At 38.2% G+C, this 25,787-nt stretch overlaps 1 protein-coding gene across 2 annotated transcripts in view; it reads left to right on the top strand.

Annotated features, from left to right (window-relative positions):
- The first annotated feature begins 1,928 nt into the window (after positions 1 to 1,928).
- Positions 1,929 to 25,787, top strand: part of ntm (neurotrimin) — a 404,384-nt gene continuing 380,525 nt past the window's right edge. For both annotated transcript variants that reach the window (XM_040151403.1, XM_040151401.1), the window contains exon 1: positions 1,929 to 2,054. In XM_040151403.1, coding sequence (XP_040007337.1) covers positions 1,994 to 2,054 — 61 coding nt within the window. In that variant the 5' untranslated portion in view covers positions 1,929 to 1,993. The remainder of the gene's footprint in view (positions 2,055 to 25,787) is intronic.

The following is a 25,787-nucleotide window of genomic DNA, read 5'->3' as shown; positions in this document are numbered from 1 at the left end:
ATAATGTATGTTATGATTTGGCGCTATAAAAATAACACTGAAATGAGCTGAACTGAATTACATAAATCATCGCTGCATTGAATGCAGTGACATGCAGTGTCAGCCAGGTTAAAGCCTGTCAGACAAGATGAATTAGATGCTTTGTGAAGATACTCTAACATACAGATCACAGTGAACCAGTACTGGTTTAGTTTTATTCAAGTGATAACATACTGTACCAACAGTGACGGAACCTAAAATATGCTTGTTAAAAAAATGGTAGTAGTGTTATAATTCGGCATATAAATTGCATGTTTATATGAGGAATTTAAGTCTGTCAACTCTGATGTTGGACTAAACTCTATTATGACAGAATGGGACAAATTTTGATAAAACTGCCACTGTAGTGACTGTGTTGTATTGGTAAGAAAACAAAATGCAAAGTTGATACACTTGGCTGTAGTTTAAATGATGGATTGCATTTGTCAAACAGTCTCTACTGTATTACAGAGAGAAATACGTTCTGATGGGTGAATTCATGAATTCATGGATGAGTTGAGAATTTCTATTTTATGAACATGGATGGCAACAGAAAAACCATCAGCTGTTATTCGTAATTTTCCTCTGCTATCCTTCAAAGCTGTCACAAGAAGTTTTACTTGTTATTAACATCTCATTGGAATTCAGCAAAAACTGGGATTAAATGAAGAATATATCAGAATTTCTTGTGCTGGTATAGGGCTATTGCTATCTGCTTTTAAAGTCAGTTCTGAGACTGGGGCATTAGATCTAGATCTTTCATTTGAAGTACAGGGGGCTGGTGTATGAACAAAAGTGTATGACTTTTTATTGTATCAGCATTTCTCTCATGTTCTGTCCTGGATGCTCTGCTGCTACTGGTTATAACTGGTCCTTAACTTTTGGTGACAGACTTTGAACATGTATAACAGAAGGAAGGGGATTCATTTGCAAAGTCAGGAATCAGCAAGTCCAGTGATTGAGTCAATGATCACCACAAACACATGCAGACAGCTGAAATCACTGGTATCCAATCTGTTTAGGTTGTGACCATTTAAAGTGAAGCAATATTGAACAGTTCAACCCAAAAGTTATTCCTTTTAATTTTTTCCCCGTTTAACTTTTTAGAAATCTGAAGTGTGAACTAGCCCACTAACAATATCAAGAAATAAAAAACAGAAATGAGAGAAACACCAGAAAAATCAACAACATAAGCAAAAAATATTATCTTCCTATCTTGTTATTGATCTTCTGATCCTTTAAATTTATTTTTTGACCCTCTAAATTGTCCAGACCCCCTGACTGAGAACAAGTCCGGCTTAAGTGCTGGTCACTGGTCATTTTAGGGCTGGAAATCTTGCCCTGCTTGTTGCACGTTAAAATTAGCCCTGCTAATAAACTGTCATATAGCCCACTACAGTTGGGATCAACGGGAAACTGAAAAAAGAAAAACTGTAAGAAATCCCGACATTAAACCTACATGATGATCCTGTGTCACACAGAAACTGCTCTCTTTTTGCTTGCACTTAATACCTCGAAAGAAGACAAATACCCCACGGCAGGTGAGTGAATGTGCTGGTTTCCGTCAGTGAAATGCTTATGGACTGCGGGACGGCAGCGCCTCCACAAGAAGTCGCCGCTAATTACCACTATAAGCTAGCTACATACTACCAGGTCAGGACAGGAAGTGGGTGGATTGTTCCTTTGAATTAAAAGTGCCGCTACCACTCGCAAACTACACGACTTCTAAAAAGCAGTAAATGAAAAAATGCAAACCGGAAGAGGTCGTGGTCATTGCCGCTAGCTTCCTTGTAGCAGCGCTGCCAATAACCTCACAGTTGAAGGAGGGACTTTGTTGAGCGCTGCGTTGGTGGATGCTTTACAGTCAGATAGGAGGACCAGGGACTTGAAGAAAAGCACTTTTCGGGATTTTCAGAGACTCGCAGGCTATATTTTCCCAGACGACATCACACACCAGACAAACAGATCGATAAACATGAAGAACCCTCTGTACTGGGCTATGCTGGTCGGGATGACCGTCCTGCTGATGGAGCAAGGTAAATGATGGATTTTGTTATCCTGGGAGCACTTGTTATCGCCGTCTTCGACTCTGTTTGGACGCGACTGTTTGTCAGTTTATTAGATACCTTTTGCATGTCGCGGACAGGCTTTCGGCTACATTTGACATCAAGATGCTTGCCATCTAAGCCGCGGCTTAAATTAAGCGATTAGTGAAGTGCAGTTGAGCTGTCTTGGTGCCAGAATCTTCCGAGTGTGCGTTGTATTTTTACACCAGTTATATCAGGCTGCAGCCTTTTCTCTTCTGTCAAAGTTGAATCCTGCCAAGATAATTCTCAGCAGTATCAGTACTGATTTAGTTGTGCAAAACAGAGCTAATATGTTGTTCATCATTCTGGCTATATAGCCCTCAGTCATACAGCTCTTTAATTTAATGCACCTGCACCGTGCAACTGTCCTTTTTGCGCTTGTGGCTCCCGCTGCCCGAGGATCATCCAGACGCATGGTAAATCTTCCGGACGGGAGGTCTTTGCTGCAAAGTTGATTAAGTAGTAGTTCTTAATCCATATTGACTGCGTGGTCAGGTCATCCAAGTTAAGCCATGTATTCTCCGGGCAGGCAAGAGTTATTTGCTGTTGGAAGGGAGAGCGGTGAAGCAGCTCAATCTTTCTGACCTTGTTTACACCTGACATTAAAAATTCAATCCAATAAATAGATTATGGCTTGATAGAGGCGCACTTAAAAACATGCACATAAAGGCCACCTAAGGAACATGAAATCGGCATCTTTATCAGCCCTAATCAACCTACTGTGTATTTGCCTTTGTTTTTCTTCTAGCTCCATCATCCGTACACATTGAATTGGGACTCAAGGAAAGATTAATGCTCTTATATCCTCCCTAGATAATGGGCCTTTAAGTCAGAAGTAAACTTTTAAATATTTGAGCGAGTGAACAGACGAATGAAGTGGATGAATCAATGACTTTCCTTATCAGCTCTCCAAACCTCACTATAGCCCCTTTGCTTTTTATAGATGCACATTATACCGCCCTCCAGAACTAAAGTCCTACCCAGGATGTGACGAGTCAAACTCTTGCACAATAAAATAGAAGAGCCCAAGATTCTTGCATAAAGAGCTAAAATTATGATGCATACTTACAAAAATGAATGTTGAAAGTAGAGATCAGAATCAGAAAAAACGTTATTGATCCCGAAGGGAAATTGCTTTGTTACAGTTGCTCAACACGCAGTTAGGAAAGAGGAAGTAAATAAGTAAAAAAGTAAAAACTACTATGATATAGTACTAACAATAAATACACAGTAAGTGAATAGTAAATGTACAAATGCAACTGAGCAAAAAGAAAAAAGTAAGGTGCATGGTAGAATCACACTATGGACAAAAGTGCAAAATTGAAACACGCAAAGTAGATTAATAGTAATTTAACAGACACTTAACCAGCTAACCAGAACCCTATGTAGATGTCGGGAGACATTATCCACAATGGAGAGGAGTTTTGTCAACATCCCCCTTTCCGTGACTACATGCAGTGGGTCCAGCTCCACCCCAGGACTTAGCCAGCCTTCTGAATCAGTTTGTTGAGTGTGTTCAGGCCACTGCCCCAGCAGACCACAGCATAAAAAATTGTGCTGGCCACCACAGGCCCATGAAACATCTGCAGCATGGTGCCACAGATGTTGAAGGACCCTCTGCATTAAAAAGGGCCGATTCTTGGCCTCCCTGTAGAGAACTGCAGAGTTCCTGGTCCAGTCAGGTTTGCTTTCCAAGTGGAAACCTAGGTATTTATACTCCTGTACCATCTCCACCATTCCTTCCCTAATGAAAACACGAGTAGCAGGAGTCCTGGATCTCCTGAAGTCCACCACCAGCCCCTTTGTTTTGCTGATGATGAGCTGCAGATGGTTCAGCTCACACCAGTCCAAACTCAAACTGTCCACCATCCTCTGGTAGTCTCACACATCCTCCCCTGATGCATCCAACAACTGCAGAGTCATCGAAGAACTCCTGTAGCTGGCAGGTCTCCATGTCATACCTGCATTCCTAGGTGTGTAGGGTGAATAGAATAGGGTAAACAGAAAAGGGAACAGGACAATCCCCTGTGGAGCTCCAGCACTGCTCACCACTGTGTCTGACACACAGTTCGGAAGGCGCAGATGATGAGGACGTGTGGTTAGGTAATCCATGATCCAGGACACCAGAGGAGCATAAACTGTCATCATCTACCCCAGCGGGACTGTCTGAATATTGTTAAAGGTGCTTTAAAAAACTGGGGCACAGACTCTTTGCACTTTTCAACCTAATTATGTATTTGAAATGTGTCAGTTGTAAGAAAAAGATGGAATTAATCAAGTGACTCACTCTGTGTGGTTTAGTAGACCAGAGAGAGCTTTATTTAACCCCACTTAATGAAATTCAGCACATACTGTCATTGTCAATATCATATATTGTTAGGTTACAAAAGTATTATAGTCATTATTTTGAAGGCAAGAAATAGTGTCATTTGAAAGGAAACCTATGCTTACCTGACAGGATTTTGAAAAATACACAAATTACAGCTGAAACAAGCAGCGAGGAGGAAGGAAAACAGTGTTTTGTGTCACATCGCCGCGCTAATAAAAATACTCGCTTTTAATACACCTGAAAATTGAACTATTTCAAGTTCAATCCATTCTCCAGACAGCATCAGAACTGTGATGAAGTCATTAGCATATCAGCAGATCTCTTGCAGATTCAGAGATGTGTTAGATCAGATTAGATGAAACTTAAATGGTCTCCATGGGGAAATTGGGTCATTGCAGCAACAGATTTGGGCACAGATAAGGAACGAGGCAAATATAGAGAATTTTTGATAACAAGCACATCCTAAGAAATTAATTAAATAAAATAGGCAAATTTACAGGTGAGCAGAGGTATGCAGGGTATGAGTGTATCACCAGCTCTCATTGAAAGGCTATATTTCATATCTACACCCATGATTAGGGTTGGGATTGGATACTACAGCATTTTTATCAAATCCCTTATTGAATGCTATTAGTTTTATTATAAATTTGTACTTAGTTCTATTAATCACCATTTGTTAGCTGAGAAGCTAGAAACTTTACAGTTTTTACTAGTGGCCTAATTCAGTCAAGACAACTCATCTAGAATGAGGTTTCCTATGCAAACAAACAATCACTCACCAAGTACAGACACCAGCTTGTAGAAAGTAACCAGACAATGGCAAAAAGTTTCCTTTTGGCCTGTAGGCGTGTTACTTATGGAATTACTTTAATGTATGGCGGATGGCTAATATGCCGCTGGCAATCAGTGGTGGCAAAAGTAACAGCAGGCTGAAAAGTGGTGTTTTGCTGACCTCACTGCTTGAAGGTTTTAAGCCTGTTTCACCCCTGGGTGTGGTCAAATGTGATCTGTTGTGCCTGTAACCACACCCAGCAGTGATGTCATGGGGTCCTGGAGCACATGTACATCATTTTAGCAATATGAGAAGTTTCCTATTCTCTAAGTAATTATTATGAGTAATTTTCCATTACCAAGTTCAAACCCTTTCTATCAATATGGGTTTAACTGCCAAGTATGCTGTCATGACTGTTTTAACACGCAAAACTGTGGGTCTATATGTAAAATAGAAAGTAGCTGTAGCTCCTCTCATGATCTGATTTGATTATAATCAGAAATGGAAACAGCTTGGGTACATTTTGACTGTTCATGACAGAAATAGTGATGTTTTGGCTCATGTACAGATGTGAAGAGGGATATGGTGAGGACCTTGCAGGTCAGAGCTAGGGTGGATATAGAGAGAAAGGCAGATCACAGGAGCAGAGAAAAACAATCCGGAGTGATTGATAGAGACAGTAAGAAGTGCCTGGGCTGAAGTGCTCTGCCAGTTGGCTGGCTGAGGCTGGAGCCACTGTCGCAAGAAACACCGTACATCTGGACAGTCGACACGAGAAGTGCTCGTTGGGCTTCTCGGTGCACCTCAAGGCGATCAGCCGCAGGCTAAATTTGCTGTGGGGCTGTGTCAGCTGACTGAACAGAGGGTGCGAGAGTTTGCCTAAAATAAAGATCAGTTTAGTATCCTGTTGATGTATTTTGCACCTTGCTTCTTTTTCTTTATTTCATTTTTTTTTATACAGAAATAATTTCCAGGAGACAATTGACATCATTCACAGTACATCATAGTGTTACCCTGTCCTTTGGCTTTCTCATGTGTAATGGGAAAATATGTGTGAATGTGTCAAGGTCAACTTCACAGTGCCCCTCACTGAATTTAGTCTGAAATTATTTTCTACCATTTTATATGCTTGGCACAGACAGTTGAATGCATTTGCCATGACAGAATTGATTCAGGCTTTACACCAGAGTCATACATGAAAAAAAAAAGAAGCAGTTGTACAAGGAAGGCTGCTCAAACAAAGTACCTCTTGCTTGTCTGCAGCTGGTCGTACTGTTTCTGTCAGTGGATTGAATATGCAAGTAGCTTCAGAATCTTTCCTGAAAGCAGGTAGGATCTGAACCCCTACATTTGATCATCTTCCATGAGAACAAAATGAACAGACTCCAACATGTGAAGGGTAGGTGGTAGGCAATCAAATGTTGACATCGGTGGGTGTTGTGTTTTTGCACAAAGGGAACAAAATTGTGAAAAAAAACAAAGAAAAAAAAAACTAAAATGCGGCTAAACATTCCAATATCAAACTGCCCAAAAGAAGCAGAACATGTTCTTTTCCTGACAAAGAAAAGAGGAGCATTTCTTTCTGGAGTATTAATCCGTCTTATGATAAACACTTGTAATGAGGAAGCCTCATTGTCTGAGCGGGCTGCATCCCTCCCTCTTTCTCTGTATGTGGCTGGGAGACAGTACTGGCTGTGTTGCCAGGATGCAGCACAAACTCTTGAGGTTTTTTTGGGCAAGACTCTGGCAGGCCTGTGTATTGTGCCCTTGTCCTTCCCCCAGCAGCCCATGTCAGCCGAAGATGAGAATTATAGCTGGTTAGATCGAAATTTGGAGCAACAGCTGTTCTTGGATGACCAGCTGAGAGAACAGAGATGGATAGGGATGGTGGTAAGGGAGCCATGGTGTGCTCGTTGTATGTGGCCTTTTGTTAAAGACATTGAGATCATTGTTGATGGGTAGAGTGTGTTCTCTTCTTATCACAGGGCTACAGCTATTCAGTAGGGATCTCAAGGAAAAAGAGGCAGAGCTGTTCTTGTAAAAAATGCCCATGTTTGTGTCCGTCTCCCCGGTGCACAGTCCAAATAAAGACATGCTACAGAATGTACGGACAGAGCAGGCAGATGGCTGACAATGGCAGGTAGATATTACCATCTGTGTACAGTGGCGTGATATCAAAATGTTATAAATGAATTTCATGTAAATTGGCCATAAAATGCTATTAAAGCCAGTTACTTCTTAGCTGGAAAGCAAGAGTTCACCTTGAGATAGTCTTAAAAATTTCGACATGAAGCTGTGGAATGTATTTTTCGGATGCACTTTTCCTGAACTATCCTTATCTACCTTTACGCCAGATAGTGATTTACTACTCTTCCCCCCATAGATTGACATAAACCTGCTGCATACAGCTGTGAGCTACAGTATGCATATATTTGGCCTGTCACTAAATCTGGTCTGAATGAATGGGAGCAAATACGTAATTCCTTCAAAATAATTTAAATGCAATACAAGTATCTTAAATTACCCAGTCGAATAGAATTCTGTTAATTTGCAGGGCCTCACTTAGACTAACAGTTGACTCCTAAGATTTGTTGTCATTGTAATGTTACTGTAAAGGGCACAACGCTTTACTGAAGAGTTTCTAGAGTGTTACTGATGTCAGTTGTCCATCACATCATGGATCCCAGTTTTACTCTCTGGCTTCACTATGACCATTCTATAAAGCTTTGATAGGGGGAATCATTTAATAAAAACACCAAGTTCTTCCATAATGTAGTCTACTTGAAAACTATTCTTTTCACTGAATAGAGCAATATTTTTGACTTTATTTCTAACATTACTCAGTCTGGTGAAGAAACTGTGGCTGGCAATAAACCTCGCCTTTTTGGCACCCTAGTTAAAATGTTTTTAGAACAACTGTTGCAGTGGCCATTCATAATGATTAAATATTTTATTAAGTCATCTAATCATCATCATCAAATTTCCACATCACTGCTGTGTTATGATATTAATAATAATAACAGAACCTATTTGTCAGATACCTGATCAGAAAATACTGGACCACAAATTCAAAAGGATTGCTGTTACACATATACTCACTTGCCAGTTTATTACAGTACACCTAGATAAAACTAATGCAGTATAATACAACAGGCCTTCAATAAATCCTCCTTTCATGAGGATTATAATGTTCAGTTTTTATTGAATCTGTTTGAAAGAGGTGTTGATTTATTTTAATGGTCATTTTGGAGGCTGTAATTTGTGGTGCTGTTGAAGTGTACTGGGTTATACTGAGAGGTGTTCCTAATATTTTGTCCTTTCCATTTATATGAATTAAGGTTGACAAAATATTAGGAACACAGTTCTATCTAGGTGTAGGTCTAATAAACTGGCAAGTGAGTATAGATTAATTTAATCACTGTGCAACCCTTTCCCTGAACTGGAGAATCAGTATATTTACTGAAGAAGTTGACTTAAAACCTAAAATGGGTATGACATGAATTTATTTCATCACTGGAGTAATATGCAGTCAAGAAAATCAATGGCTAATGTATTATTGCATCAGTAAGGAAAATATTTGAAATAACGTCAATTTAGGCCATTTTTTCAATCATACATGGCTGTTAAAGGAAACAGAAACTATACAACGGCTGAATATCAACAATAGATGAGAAATTGTTTTACGAAATGGTGCTGTTTTGCCTTTGCTGCGTATTAGACAAAGTGCTCTGGAAACCCTTTGCTTCAAGTGACCTTTCATAGCGGTTGTTCTACTGTGATGGGCCATTTACAATTTCCATACCTATGGTCTCTGTCTGAAATAGTCCCACACTTTAGATGATCCTGTGTAAGGTTTAGTCGCTGTGGCTTGTTTTCTGGGGAATCCATGCTTTGAATGGGCACAGCCATCTTTGCAGCATGCTGTTATCCTAATTGATGACGTTGGTTACGTGGATGAGACGCCCCAGCCCTAACTGACTGTATTATTTTTCTTTTTATGTTTCTCGAGAAATGCTCATCCAAAAACCTTCACAGTTGACACTGCACTTCCTTGATTCCTCAACAATACACACTTGAAGATTCAAGTCGATTGGATGCACGGTGGTCGAAAAAATTGAAGACAGAAAGAAAGACAGAGAGATTCCTCTATTTATTGTTAGATTCCAGCTGATTGCCGGTTTGTGTGATTGAAATGACGGTTGCTTCGGTAGCACTGATGATGTTTTTTTCTGGTGGTAATTTGGGATGAGGCTGTTGTATTTTACAAAGTCGGAAAAGAGTCTTTCAAAACAAGCAATAGGCTATTACTCTTATACAGTACAAAGTAGATTTTGAATTCAGACAGATAACTACAGACCTCATATTTAAATTTTCCCACCTACAAATGGCCGGATGTTGAATAAAAAAATGAGAACCCTGCTATGTAGGTAGAAAGAGCAATAGAGATAGTAATGGAAATGAGCAGGAGAGTCTCATGGCTGCATTGCATTCTGGTTTACTGAGTCTGCTTTTACAGGGAAAATTGGTATTTCTGTATAATATTGGTATAAGTTGAAAATATCTGGACTTTACATCCATGAAATAAGAAAAATACAGAATGAAGCAACAAAATGGAACCAGAAATTAAAGATTGATAACCAAAAGCTAATTTTATACTTCTCAAGTGTTTTTTTCCTATTGTTGTTCAACAGCTGAGTCAAGAGTTTGCCTCGGACATGATTTTTTTTTTTTTTTTCAGTTAAACTTAATGGTTCTTCCCTTCACAATGTAATATTACAATTAGACTCATTAGGAGATGATGAGTGTCTGTATCTGATAATTGTTACTCCACAGATGTGAAATTGCCACTTTGCCTGTTTCATGGAAACAAGAGGCACTATTTGTTTTCTTAAAAATTAAATTGCAATTTGGATGTAATTGTTATCCAGTCTTTTTCATTCCTGTTGTGGGAAGCAATTTCTGTGTTGCATTCTATTTCTGTATTCAGTACTGCTTTTTTGTTTTTTATTGTGTGTGTGTGTTTGTCATTTTCTCAGTTTCATATCACAAATGAATAATTTCTGGGTTGTAGAAAGTTTGTTGTAAGAGTTTAATGGAAGCCTGATTGATTTACTTAGTTCGGGTCAACGATCAATTTGCAGTACTGGAATTTCACTGAAGGCTTTCAGTACAAAGGCTGCATTGTGTATGGAAATTATAATTTAGCAAAGAAGAAAAAACAACCAATCTCAGGATATGCTGAGAAAAACTTATTTCTTGAATATAATGAGATTATTACTGTATACCCTACCTTTCTCTCCTAATGTATATCAAGAATAAAGGCCCATGGGTAGAAGAAAACAAACACAGATACACAGACTTAATCCAAGAGGAAACTTCTGAAATGTTGATATTTCAAATGTAGATAAACATTGCCATGTAAAGTCCTTAGTTTGCACATGGCATTACTTTGACTTCCTTGATATCAAATAATGCAGCATCATCACGCAGTAGCAATACCTACTGTGTACAAAAGTAAATGTTTAGCTTATTGAAGCTTTCCACCCTCACATAGTTTGCCAAGTCCCAGTGAAGTGGTCATTTGACTTGGTGGCCACAAGGGACCTTTCCAGGGCGGGCTGATTAATAAGCAGCAGGGATAGTGGCTTCAGACTGTGTCCATTCAAAAGGTTGTTGTGTCTGAGGAATGCTGCCTCCTTGAGAAACTCACAGCTCCCACCTCGCACGTTTTTTTTCTCTGAAAGCAGCTTTATAGAAACACTGCTGGATGTACATATATGTATACTTTGGGGTGAGGGAATGCTAAAGACTGTTAAGCAGAGTTACATGACACTGTCGTACCCCTTTTCAACCAACATGGAATGGATTTCAATTTAACTTAACTTAATTTTGAACCGAACATGTTGACCAAAAATAAATTTGTTCAGAACCCAAAAAGTAATTCCCAGCTAGAACCAAAAAAATAGCAAGTTTTCCTTGACCTGAAGTGTGAACTGTGACATCAGTGTCACTCTCTAGAGGTAGGAAAGAGAGGATTTGTCCTGCATGCAATAGTCTTGTACGTGTTCTTATCATCAAAAGTTGTTCTATGTGTGTTTTTTGGATAAAAATAAATATCAGTAATAACAGAAGAAAAGCTTGCAGGTAATCAATGCAATTCACCATCTTGTTACTACTGTTTAGCATTATTTATGAAACAGTTACAGTATATTCAGTTATGGATTGTATTTTCACTTGCTATATCTTATTTACATAATCTAAAATAATGTTTGTTATTTTAAATTATTTTTTTGTGAAGCTTAAAACAGTAAATATAATCAGAATGATAAGGGAACAAGCCATTTGGCAGAAGGCATAAGAGACTGATGCTGTGACCTCTAAAAGGAATCAAACAACAAAATGAATTATTGTCAAATAGCAGTACATGTGCAGCATTTATACCAAAGCCAAATTTAATTTACTTAGAAGTTATTTTTTCCAACATCTTCTGTACATTGGCCCATGGAAACAGTTTTACTCCAGCTATTTGTATTTTTCAAGAGGTTCTTTAGTTTCTTTTTATTATTGAAGAGTAAATTGAAGATTGCACAGGGACAGTGTTTTTGTGTTACAGTATGTCTCATGTTTTGGTTAACCAAAAAAGTCATAATTTAATGAGATGTGATGCATCTCTGGAACACTTTAGTTTATTTTTTGTGGTTTTGAAACTGTTTATGTTTAAACACGGTTTATGTGCGTCAAGTACAGTGGCTTGACAAATCTAAATGTGTCTTTTCTCTCGTTTCAGTTTCGTAAAAAAATGTCGTGAGCAAAGTGGCAAAGCGGCTTAACACTGTTTTAAAAGCTATATAGACACATGCAAAACAGAATATAGAACGCGGTGGAGAGAAATGACATGAAGCAAGACAAGGAGTCACAGAGGAATCAAAGTGAATGGAGGTTTTGTCTTCCATTTGTATGACAATACAAACACAACAGCGGTCACACTGCTTTGCAATGCACGTCATAGGGGGATTTTTTTAAACATTCACTTTATGATTTGACATAGAGCAGGCACATGTTGCAGCAGTTGGGAGAAGCCCAGGCGATCATGCCACAGTGTTGTAGTGTTGGCCACTGGACACTGGCGTCACTGCAGTCGTGTTTTTGATTGAGGCCATAGCTGATGCTTGCACTACAGGAGTAAGAGTGTCTTGCAGCTGCATATGAAAACTTGTGTGGAAAATATTATTTTGGAGGCCTATTTTAGGATACTGGGAAGAAACATCCTTAGCTAGTCAGACTGAATTATGAAATAAGTTAAAACAGTAGTTTATTTAGCAAGAATCCAAAGGGGTACCCTATAAATAATGAATGATATGCCCAACATAAACCCTGTGATGAACAAAAGCTCTCTGTCTTGGTATCTGGCCTGACCAGAGTGACCTTGTCATGATATGGGAAATTCCATTGTCTGCATTATAATCACTTTACCTGTAATTTTTGTGTGTAGAATATGTAATAGTTCCCTCCTGTGTGCACCAGATATCTCTCTCCTGCCTGCACTACTGATACAATCAACCTGTTTCTGCTACTGTTCTTTATCCACCTGATTGTGGAGACTTCCCAGTCTTTCAGGATCATTTACAGCCTGAGATACCTCTCTAAATCTTCCATATGTTCTTTTTATCCAATCTGAAATCTCAAGGGGAGGGAAAGAGATATATAATTTAGGTGGGCAGGCAGTAGATACCCACATCAATCATACACCATCAGCTGCCCATATCCTTGACATCCACACTGTGATAAGGACGTCACTTGAGACTCAGCCTGCTCTCATGCATTAATAGCAGGGTGCGTCACACAGTTGGGGAGTTGTTGTGTACTGGGGATGCTTAACTAGTGCAGCGGTATGGTTGCAATTTTGGAACAGATGGCCGAGGTTGTGGTTAGCAAGCACATGGTCTGTGGATTAATCTGTGTGCAATTATTGGGGGCTTGACTGGGCATTTGTGTGAAGCACAAGAGATGATGTTTCAATTAGTGCTATTACTGATAGGGCTGGAAGCCCTTTTGCAAAAGCAATTGTGGTAGAAAACATAAGTTTTCTGAAAGCGGGAATCTTCATTAAAGAAGTAGTTGTCATTTTTTCTCCTCCTGAAAAACCTCATAGTTGAGCTGTAGACTGTGAGCAAATCATTGTTTTATCATCTCACTTTTGTTTCTGTGTCTACTGAGATGATATGCAACCACTACAAACAAAGATGACATAATTCCAGACTTCACACTGGGGAAGGACAGAGTGTGCTGATGTTATCTGGTTCACTCCCCTAACCTTGTGATTGATGAATGTAAAGTTAATAGATCAATACAGCTGATATAACTTAAAAACGACCTAGTGGCTCCCACAGTGTCACAAAGAGCTGATAAGAGAGACAGCAGAGAGGACTTATGTACCTTAGGAAGCTTTGTATCTCGGTTTGTTGTTCACAAGTGCATGAATTTGCAGGACCACCTCAGAATATGTAAACTCATGAATATTTAACCAGGACATTTAACTAGGATTTTCCACATTATGGATGTTATGACAGTCATGTTTTAAATTTGAGCAATTCAGGTGAGGAAATATAGCACATGGCATTCATAGACTCATCCTGTGTTCATGAATATTTATGAAATATAGACCAAGGAGACTTTCTGTATTATAGAGTAGACGGGTTTACTAGACGTGCTTACATACCCAACTATCTGAGATATGTTGCCTCTTGGCATATAGGCTGGTGTGTTGTGGTTGTGAGTCTGTACTAAAGTGACTTTTTAATTGCAATCACATCAGCAGCTGTCTAACATGTACCCCGATGCCATTTCAAAGGTTGATTAGAGTGAACGCATGGAGCGCAGTGAATGTGCAGCTCTCAGTTCGTTTGGGCTTCCTGGGGATAAAGCATCACTGATGACCAACAGCAGGTTTACACCAATCAGCCACAACATTAAAACAGCTGATTGGCTGATTGGTGTAATGGACCTTACTGTGTCGCAACTACTCCAGCTCAATTTACCTAATCCCTTTACATGGTTTTACAAAAATGTCAGGAGACCATTTTTATCTCAGTTTCACATCAGTGTGAGGTAAGGAATTTTTATTTATTTATTTATTTATTTTTACAGTTTTTTTTTAAATGTCCTAGATGCTACAAACTGCTGTCTGCAGTTGTCTTGGAAATGGTCTGCGTGTTAAAAAGAAACATGTTTTATTTGTTATAATGACTGGTTATATGCAGTGAGAATTGTGAGTCGGTTTTTTTTTATAATTGTGAGCGGTAAGCAACAATCATTTTTTCTCTCAGAAAAAATGGAAGTAAATATCATTCATCGTTCACCGAAAACAAACTTGGCAGGGAAAGTTTAATATGACTGTTGTTTCAGGACTTCATTTACAACTTGATTCTCTACAGAGTTCCTTGCATTACTTTAGACTTTACAATGCTCATTAAATTTCATGGAAGCTTATGTAGGCCTGCCTTATAATTAATGCTCAACGCTTGAGTGGCAATCTTAATAGTCTTTTAAATGGTCAATACAAAAATGAATGTTTCTCATTAATCAAATCCCATTGCTGTGATTTCTGCTAAGCCTTTTTGGGCCAAAAAAAAACCATTTTCCCAAATTTAACATTACTTTGTTTTACCATCTCATAATTTGGGAATCTTTTGGGCACTACTACAGTTTATTGATGTGCTAAAAACCCGAAGCGTGCTTTCAGTGTGAAAATAAGCTTTAATGATCAAGCCCTGCTTAAAAAAAGCTTACTGGTCACCTTCCAGATCTCCAGGAATCCTACAATTCCAAATGTGAGTGCAGTTAAACTATTCATAAAAAGGTGACTACTGTACTTTGTGAATCAGCCCTGACCAAGGCCAACCACACTAATTTTAGAGTGGTATTGTATGCACAAACTGCTGTTCCACCTGGTATGAGAAAACAACAGCACAATCTGTAAAAAAGAACAACTGAAACTAAAGCAAGCCAACTAAAGCCAACCTGCTGTGGGTCATCAGCAATGACTAATAGACAGCTAGTTAGAGACAGCTGTACACATGCCACTCTACCTGCTCATGCCAACAATGCATTAGCAGCAGATAGCTTAGACTGTAGCAAAGGCATTTAGTATAACCCAGTTATTATTCTCTTATGCTGTAAACCTCTGAATCCATATTGGATTGGCTTCCAAATTAGTTGGACTGTTTTCAGTATTAAACCCTGCACATGTACCCTGTACATCATTCTACACAGTGAAGCCCAAACATCATAGTTAAGTAACTATAAGGAAAACACATTTTTGACTGGGGGTGGACCTTAAATGAATAAGTTTGAAGGTCTGAAGACGTCATTTTTGTTGTTATACATTGACAGAGCCTTATTTTTAGTTTGGAAAACTGACTTGTAATAGTTTTATAAGAAAATGTGTAATTGGTATTGTATAGACAGCTAGTTAGAGACAGAATCACACAGCACTGGAACATGAAAAATCCATTTTAATTTCACATCTACAACATCTCGTTTGAAGAAGCAAAAATGATTCTTGATTTACCTGCGGGGGGGTAAATAATGGCACAGACTCAATCACCTGCAAGATAGCTTTTGTTAGCATAACTTAAGATGGATTTTGGTCATTGAAGACTGAAGGCCACTGCATGAAATTTCATCAGTATACTGAATTATACTGTATACAACAGAGCGGAAAAAATTTGCAAGAATCAAGACAAATTACATACAACCAGTCACAAGTTATTAGACTTGTAGATGCTGTTTTACTAAACTTCACATAGCCATAAAACACACGGTTAAATCTGAAAAATAACTCCTAAAGTATATTTTTTTCTGCCATTGTGTTGCTGTCATGAAAAAAAATCGTGGGATGTCGAAACTTTTAGACAGGTGCTTGACCCACATAACATTCTGCTATAGGTTTGAAATAGCGGTTTTCTTTCATACAGTAAATGAATATGATTGTTATAATGAGTAGCATACCAAGTGAAATTGATTTTTTGTGCCACATTAATAAGTACTGATGTCTGTTTGCAAGCCTTCACTGCTATGTTTAATTTAATACTGACTTTTGAATGGCACAGCCTGCAGAGATGAAAGCAGTGCACAGCACACGATTGCTTTCTTCTACTTTATCGGAATACACCATCATTTGAGCTTGTTTTGGTGATAACAAATACCTTACTTATATTAATGTCCACTCCATCTGGGTTGAACAAAAAGATTGACTACTGGTCACTAGGTAGCGTTAATTTCATTTAAAAAAACTGTAAATAAATATGTTTGTCAGTGATTTTTTTTTCCCTGACTAAGATGAGACAATGACGTGACAGCACCTAAGTCATTAGACACTAACTGTGACTATATCAACAGGCAATATGGTTGATGAAAAAAAACAAGACTAACATGTAGTTTGAAATATAAAATCTTTACCATAATCTCTCGATATTTTCTTGGGTGATGAAAAAGAGGAGATGAAATTAAACAGTGTTTTTAAAACAATGACATAACACTGCGCTGCATGTGTGATTCTGCACCCGTGCACCCATGAATGCATTGTCTACAATTCTGGAATGGACCTAACTATGATCAGATAACATACAGCGAAGGGAAAGCAACATGATGGCAACAAAATGGGTTGACATTTGGAGCCACTTCAAATATAATGCAGCCGAGAGAAAGAATTAGTGTGTAGTATTGTCAGGAAAGAAGTCCTGCTGCTACAAAATCACTGGGAAGAAAACCACAAACCTGAAGAGACACCTTAAGGTGCACCACACAGAAATTGAGTTAACCTAGCGGTAAGATGTTAAATAACGTTACTTTATTTTTAAAGCCAAAATAATCCAACTACTAAAGGCAGTGGTGTAACATTATCTATTAGCATCTTACAACAACAGCTGCATTTAGTCTCACCGAAAGTCAGTAGCCCAGTCAGCTACGTTAGCCGCCCTTTTGCTTAAGACAAGTTTGTTTGTTTTGGTGTATTAAACATGCCATCCATGCTAAGGTACACACAACTTAATTGCCAGACACATTTCAGGTCTTGTCAATTTTGAAGGGGTCTGTTGGGCAGTAGTTAGCTGTCTAGTACTTACCTTGCTTTTTGTGCAAAGATGTTCCAAATATTTTCTCTACAGATTTATTTAAATGGTAGTGTACAACTTATTATAAAAACTTACTGTATAACACAATCTAGTACAACACTACCACTAAGGCCTACAAAATTACACAATAAAATCAATACCTTTCTGGCACAGTCCTGAAAAAACTGAACATTATAAGGGTAGGATTTATTGCAGGGCTGTAGCACAAGGTTCTTTTTGATTGTGAAGTGTTTTCTTTTTTCTGGTTACTTTCTGATATTGCTCATATTGCAAGGGTTAGATTGCATTGGATTTGCTAATGTTGTTGCATCTTTGCAGGCTTAATTGTTTGCTGAAGTTTGACTAAAATGCTCATTCTTGGTCTTGAGTAAAACTGGCCTAAAATGTGAAGTGTTTTCGTGGACTAAAACTAGAATGAAATGGTTATGTTTTTCTTTGACTAAAATGTCCAGAGTTTTAGTCGACTAAAAATTGACTAAAAATAAAAAAAGGTAAGATTGACTAAATTTGACTAGAATTAACATGGACTTTTTCTTTTTACCTCAGGACTAAGACTAAATCTAAAAATAAGCTGACAAAATTAATACTGTAGTAGTAAAAAATTATAAAATTATAACTGTATTAGATCCACCCTGTTATTTTCAGCCTGATAATGAAAGCCTTTCAGCCACGGCAAGATCATTGCATCTTTGGTATTCACAGTGAAAGATCACTTCAGGCAGAAAAACAAAAAGGATTTGTGCTACTTAATTTGGTGAGATTCTTAACTTTGGGGCCATCTCATAATTTATATATGCAGACAACATATCCAAGATACTCGTAGGAATCTGCATTTGAAAATTATTTATTTTCATGAAGTGAAAAAGACTTTGCATCAAACATATGTGTGCTACATGGAAATGGCATAGAAAAAATCTACAAATGAGAAATTCAAAATATCCTATCATCTAACTACTATATGAGCTCGAGCTATTGTAATATGCTGTAATTATGTGATCTGCTCTCCCACATAGTATTTGGTAGTGCTAGTCTAGTTGCTTCTGATGCATATTCTGTTGCCAGTGCACCTGAAGTGTGGCCTTTGATGCAAGACGTTTTATCTCGAGACTACTAAAAACAAACTTTCCACAGTGAAAGTAAGTATGTCCGTGTATTTGTGTTAAAACATGTAGAATATGTAATGGGGCAATAACAACGATGTGAATTTTAACAATGTGACTGTCTCAGTTTCAGAATAAAAAGAAATTTAGTACAGTTTTGGACATATATATACAATATTTAAGCTTTTGTTGACCCATAGCCTGTACTTCTCAGTCAGATATTGTGCTATGTGCGCTATTGTCCAGGTTTCAATGAAAAAAACATAAACAAAGTGAAAGACACACATCCAATTTGTGAAAAAAAAAGCGAGTATAGAAAGTATTTTTGTTTCAGAGTAAGATCACGACACGACATGCTTTTCTTGTAATTGACTCAGAACTGACAAACAACATGTGTACTTACTTTTTTTTTGCACACTTTCTTTTGCATAAAGATATTAAATAGAAATAGATTGACCAAATCATATCATGACTCAAGACACACCGAAGATGGGTGTGAATTGGTGAACTGGCTTATTTGGCCACCTAGCAGATGTGATCTAAAATCTAGCCTCAATTATTGGCCTCCAACTGCTCCACCTACTCCTCTGGCTTACATGAAGCCATCTGTCGAGAGGTAGCAAAAGACCAATAAGAACCTTTGCTTCCAGCCTGCCTTCTCTTTCATCTCTTTGTTTTTGAGTATATTAATTGCACATTGTGCGCTCATATACCCTGTGTGATCCGGATGCTTACTTTCCAAAATCTCAAACCTCTTCTCCATTTTTTACCAGCTAACAATGAGAGCAGGAGAATTTTGTGCAGCATGAATGTAGACAGGCTACTGTTGAGAAGAAGTGTGTGTATTCTGCTTATGGCATCATGTCTGTTGTACAGTATAGAAACACAGGATATATCTCTAGGTGCCATAAGCAATGACATGAGCAATAGTATCTTAACATCTGACCTTTAGGCATTTTCTTTCTTTTTATTTCTTTCTCCCTTTTGCTAGGATGAACTGAAAAGCTGCTCACTCGCAGAGTGCTCTTTCAGTTGCCCTTCTTGGCTGAAAAGGTTACAAATTTTAATTATCATTTAATCTGTTGATTATTTTTGGGATTTGTTGTTCAGTCAAGGAAAATAGTGGGAAAATCAGGCCAGAGTCAATGGTGATTTCTGCATATTTTTTGTACTGTCCAGCAGGCAGTCTAAAACTGCTGTTCTTTGTATAAATGAATTTACAATGAAATAAAAGAAATAAAAGAAAAGCAGCAAAAGATCACACCTGAGTAGCTGGAACAAGAAGTTGTTCAGCATTTTTGCTTAAAATGAACCTTTTCATGAAATATTCTTATTAACTTTTTTGGCAAGTGCTAGATTAGACGATTGACATCACTCTCATAGCTGTATATATGAAGCTACAACCAACAGGTGATTAGCTTAGTTTAGCATAAAGACCGGAAACTGTGGGAAATAGCTAGCCTGGCTCTGTCCAAAGGTATAAAAAAGCTGGATTCTTTCTTTGATTGGCACAGTGACTTTCTGGAGTTTTGTCGTGAAAATTGACCTTGCCAGGCAATCAGCAAAGACTCAAGAAAGTCGATGGCTAAGTCAAGAAATAGTTCTACCACTGTGAAGCTCCTGTTAATTGAATGATAATGTTGTTTTATTAATTTCTTTCAGAGTTTAGGACAAACACAGCACTTATTTCCTCTACACCTTTCTTTCTTTGTTGTTCTTCATCATAATAAATATAATGTGTTGGGATGTTAGGGTTGGATTCTGTGTTTGCCTGAAACAACAGTTATACTGTATCACTGCTTTGTTCTTAAGTGGTTCTTATGAATTAGTTAATTCGCATTGATCGCACTACACAAAAGCCATATTTGTATTTGACTTTGTGGTCAGTGTGTTGGAACTGTTGGCCTTCAACCTTTGTAATGTTTGTGAAGATTTGGCAACATTTTCTGTGCTTCTTTAAATTGTTCAGAAGTATTCATGACCTCACTATTGAAACTGTTTATCACTGCTTTTGTTAATGTAACTTAATAGATATCATGCTCATAGTTGCTCATAGTAACTCTGTAATAGGCTAACTGTTGACTATGGTTAGCAGAGGTTAACATAGTCTTACAGATGAAGCTTCATATTGAGTGTTGCACATTGTTTACAGTGCCAGCTCCCTCTAAAGAACAGAGACAGGCACAGGGAGAGAAAGAACAGAGGGAGACAGCTAAAGGAAGTCTGTCAAAGCCGGTTTCAAAGATGCAGCTGATCAACAGCTGAATTAAATATCTAGCAGCCAGTTTTTACACATATTGTCTCCCCCGAGTGTTTGTATCTTTGCATAAAGTTGGAAGTATTATAAGTACTGTGTATTTGAATGAACTGTAAAATAATAATATTTAGTTATATATTATATACATTATAGCTTATTTTGTAAAAGGTGCAATTTTAACATAATGTTGTAGGCTACCAATGCTTCTGATCAGTATGTCTGAATGCGTGTATTCCTATGCATGTGATGCAATGTAGCAAAGTCAGGATGAGGAGTGGGGACACTACATATGAGAGTTTATTTGAACTGAGCCTTTGCCCTACAAATTACAGTGTGGTTGTGTTGCTCAGTCTTACCAATAATTCTGAAAGTATCATTAAAAGGTTTATATTCCATCTAAATCAACCAAAACCAGACATTATCTAAACAATGAGGGTGGCTGTGGCTCATGAGGTAGAGCGGGTCGTCTACTAACAGAAGGTATCATCCATGGCTCCCCCAGTCCGCATGTCGAAGTGTCCTTGTGAAAGATACTGAACCCCAAAATGCCCTGATGGCTGCGCTATCAGTATGTGTGGTCGTGTGTGAATGCAATGTATGAATGTGTGTGTGAATGGGTGAATGTGGCAGTAGTATAAAGCGCTTTGAGTGGTCGATAAGACTAGAAAAGCTCTATAAAAGTGCAGTCAATTTACCATTTACCAGTTCCAGAACTGAAAGCCATTGCCCATTGGGTGTCTTATTGACACCAAAATCATCTGTGTTTCCAAGCGATGACAGCTCTGTCTGAATTGCATACTAATGCTACACCATGTTGAGTAATTGTACATGTTTAGGATGTAACTTCTAATTCAAAGTTTGAGCTCTAGGAGTTTAAATAAATTCTTGTTTATTATCTCAGTTTTTGCCAGTCATTGGGACAATAAGAGGATTTTGATAATATCCTTTCATCCCTTCCTTTTGTCATATAAGGTATGGATGAAACTCAGGATCATTTTGCAGTATACACATTAGTTGTCACTGTCTTAAACCATGCACCGGCACACATTTAATGAAGTTAAGTTACTTACCTTTATCTTTCTCTCCCAGCTGAACTACGTTTTTATAATTCATGTTTAGAAGTGTGAGTCTGCACTGAGATGGAACAGCTTTATTATCTTCATAATCCACAGCGGGATAGCACAATGGATAATTTCTTATAGTCTTGCTCATTTCTTAAAAGCTGTGTCAGATCTGTTGCATATACTTTTACAATTAGTTTTGTCAATGTTTAGACAGCTAAATTGTTAAATTCTGTAAACCATAGATGCACCATTTGGGTTCAGATTCAAATGTCTTAACTTTTGTTGTCATCCCTTCTCTATCTCCAATCTTTGCTGCTGCTCACTGCATGTCATGCGTCCACTTGAAATAGCTTAAGGGTGGAGCATGTTTTCTTTTTTCTTTTACAACAGTTTTGTCATTAACCCCAATTCAAGTTCTGGTTGACTCTGCCAGACTCAGCTTTCTACATCATTTGCCTGCGCTCTGACTGGATTGTTCCAGAAAAGACACATCTAAACATAGCTCTGACCAAACAGCATCATGCAATTTTCCACCTGTACTGTGAAAAACAAACAGAGGCGAGTTCAAAACCCATAAGAAAGACTAAGTTATCATTTTTCAGACCCAATAATAAAGTTTAATGGAACCATTGTGGGCATTCTGTACATGTATCACTGCTCAAACCCCATGTGACTATTTCATAGATGAATAAAAAAGGATTGGCCAACTTGTGTGGTGGGTATAAGGGACTCAGCACATATAAAGTAAAATCTCTCATCTTTCTCATCACCACTCTTTTGAGGAATCCCTGGATTTCTTTTTGAAAGTGAAAAAAAATAAAATAAAGGTAAAGCTGATCCAGTAATGTATTCACATGGATATTTAAAGTAACTTGCAAAATGGCTGATGCAGAATCAGATTTCACCTTGTCAGATTGGGACAGTCATATCCTTGAGGCTACCCTGCGGCTATACTGAAGGCCATGAATTGGTACTGCCCTCAGGGAAGGTGCACACCAGGCGATGGCATCCATGATGTTTTTCTGCTTGAGTGTCCCAGACAGGAAATGCAGGAAAAAAAGGCTGAGGCATTCGCCATTTGTGTGTTCATCTGGCTCAGTGTTGGAGATTGACAGAGGCCTATTCGCTCTCATGGTAATAGCTGTGGTACTCGTCGCTGTATTAAGGCTGATTGGCTAGAGGTTTCAGCATGTCTGATTTCCTCCTACAATATGCTTGCTCTCCTATGTCTCCCTATCAGTAACTGTCAGCTGAAACCCATTCGGAGAGGCACATAGTCTTATCATAAATGGTGTAATGCATCCTCACCGTGCATGCTTTTTGTGCCGCTTTTCCCTGCTCGATGTACGCACTCCTACGCAGAGCAGATACGGCGGACAAGTTCATTGAGATGTACACAGTGTTCTAAAATAAGGCAAGCCCACACTGGGATCATCAATAGGCTGACACACTGCTGTGGTGGTGCAGCCAGGAGGTTAAAATAATATCTAAATCAGGAAACTCTGGGAAGTGTGAGACTGAAATGAATCACTCCTGTCTCAAAGCATTCTCCACCACACCTCTTTGAGAATCCTGACATGCTGTATCTCTCCCACCAGATGGTAGGCCTCTTGGAAGTTGTTTTCACAGGGGTTCCTTTTGCTCTATAACTAGCACAGGGAAATTATATTGCCATTAGTATGCAAACAAGTGCTAAGGCCTTTTTTTTCATAAATCTTGTGCTTGTTTGTTCTGACTCATTGTCAGATTTCTCCCTGACTGAAGTAAGTAATTCAAATGAGGCTTTCTAATGGGGTAAAAAATTGATAAAATCAATACAGTATAACATCTGCACTTATTGTGATCCTAGTGTTTGGGTGTATCTAGCATCCCAGGAGACTTATACATCCAATGTAAAATATGCAGTGTATGACAGCGTGATCTATACAAAGTTACTGGAATTAGGAGGCAAGAATCATTGTTTGATAGCAATTTTTTTAACATATTGTATATGGAAATCTATTTCTTGTAAAAAGTCAGGAGATTGACCTTTTCCTGTGTAAAAAAAAAAAATGAGAGAAAAACTCCTTAATTTCAGCACTGTTACCGTATTATTATTATATTATACTGTATATAACACCCCTCACTGTCAAAAGCTGCAGAAACAAGGTTATACAAGAAGAGGATGGGACAGGCACAAAAACAAGGTGGGGGACTACACCACGAAAACCAATATCATGGTCAACAAACGTTAAACCATTGTATGGAAGTCTGTATTATGTTGTCGTGTTTTAGGTGATCCCTACTCCTCAGAGGGCAGGTAAACACCAATAAATGCTATTTACAATTTCCGAGTAAATGCCTTTATCCATGGTGAAGCAGCTCTATCTGCACAATAAGCTTGTCTCTGCACAGAGAAACAGTTTACATCCACATGTTTTAATGAACATGAGCAATCTCTGGAAGATTGCAACCTTACATATGCTGTACGTTAGACTAAAGGTTTTTGGAGTTTGAAGTAGTCATGGCAGGACAGCCTGCACAGAGACTGTGCAAAGCAATTTAAGTAATCGTTGGAACCTCTATTTTTCTGCATGACAAACAAACAAACAAACAAACACATTAGTTTGCTATGTGGTCTATGCACCAAGAAAGGATTGGAACAGGGAATTTTCTACCAAACATTTATCAAATAAGTCAAAATACTAATTGTTGGGACACGTAGGTGAACCTGTGGTATACAAATTGCCCTAATATCTTCTCTTGTGGTTCCTGTCACAGTCTGCTGTCAGTTATCAAATAAAGCAAAAATTGCCATAAAAATGTTAAAAAATGCATCACAGGTGCTCATGTTAGGCTTTGTGTGACAGGGAATGGCTGGTAGTAACAGAACAAGGAGATGCTAGGACTTGAACAGTTATCATTATAAATACCATTGTATTCCATATCATTATCCGATTTTTTCCTGGACAGCAGTAAAGTGTATAGTATTTGAAGGTGGCCTCATTTTGTATCTGCAGTTGTAACTACAAACTTCTTCTTTGATCAAATCTTCCCCTTCACCCCTTAATCAATTAAAACTGTTGACATCTCACTAGTTTACACTTTTGTATGATCTATCCGATCAAGGTCCACAACAAAATTCCAGTTTTCAACTGGAAACACATCTAGAGAACATTTATGGTGCTGTTAATTATCCTTTTCATCTCCCAACATCTAGATTTTAGTTTACAAGTAGCTCCTGGAAGCTCATCTAGCTTTGACCCAGTAATTTGATGGAAATAATCACATCCATTGCCCTTGGCAACAGGAGACAGATAAAGTTCTTTAAGATCCCTCAGACAGACAAATTATTAGCCTGAGACTCAGACATGTTTGACCTTTTAGACTCTCCAACCTAAGCAAAAGGAAGACGTCATTAAGACTCTCTAGGTCAGAACAGATTGACTGCAATCAGGCAATGATAGAGAGGCCTTTATGCTTGTCTTCTGAGGAGTTGATCTTGAAAAGTGTCTAATGTGGCTGTATTTATTGAGAATGCTTTTCCCTGACCAGGCAATTTCATTGTCCCTTATTGTTCAGACAGCTGCTTCTGCACTACAGCCCTTAATGTTTGGTCCATTAAGTAGAAGTCAAATGAGTTCTGCTCCTACTATTGATTTCACTTATACTTTGTGATGGCTTAATATAACTAGCAACATTCAGTAGGCATTCCAGTGTTAAGGCCCATTACAGAAGAATAAACTATATTCGTTTACCAGTGACATTGGGCAGTGGGGAATAACAACCATAACCACATAGTTTATTTGAATTCAGAAATCCAAATATGAAAATAAAATCAAACTTAAAGTCAGTAATGACACCACTAGTTGTAAGGCATTGAAAAAAAAATGTCATTCTGCATGAGACACCTTCAGCATGAAAAATTTTAATTTATACAACTCAAATAAAGTCTCCACTGGCTCTATTTTCTTTCTTTGTGGGGTGACTCACCTAGCAACCAGAGCTTTAGCTCCTAGCTGGGCTGCATGTTTCTGTCATATTTAC

The sequence above is a fragment of the Xiphias gladius genome, chromosome 17 (assembly GCF_016859285.1).
Source record: "Xiphias gladius isolate SHS-SW01 ecotype Sanya breed wild chromosome 17, ASM1685928v1, whole genome shotgun sequence".
Lineage (NCBI taxonomy): Eukaryota > Metazoa > Chordata > Actinopteri > Istiophoriformes > Xiphiidae > Xiphias > Xiphias gladius.
Note: the sequence above shows the minus strand (reverse complement) of the source record. Positions and strands in the feature narration are given on the sequence as shown.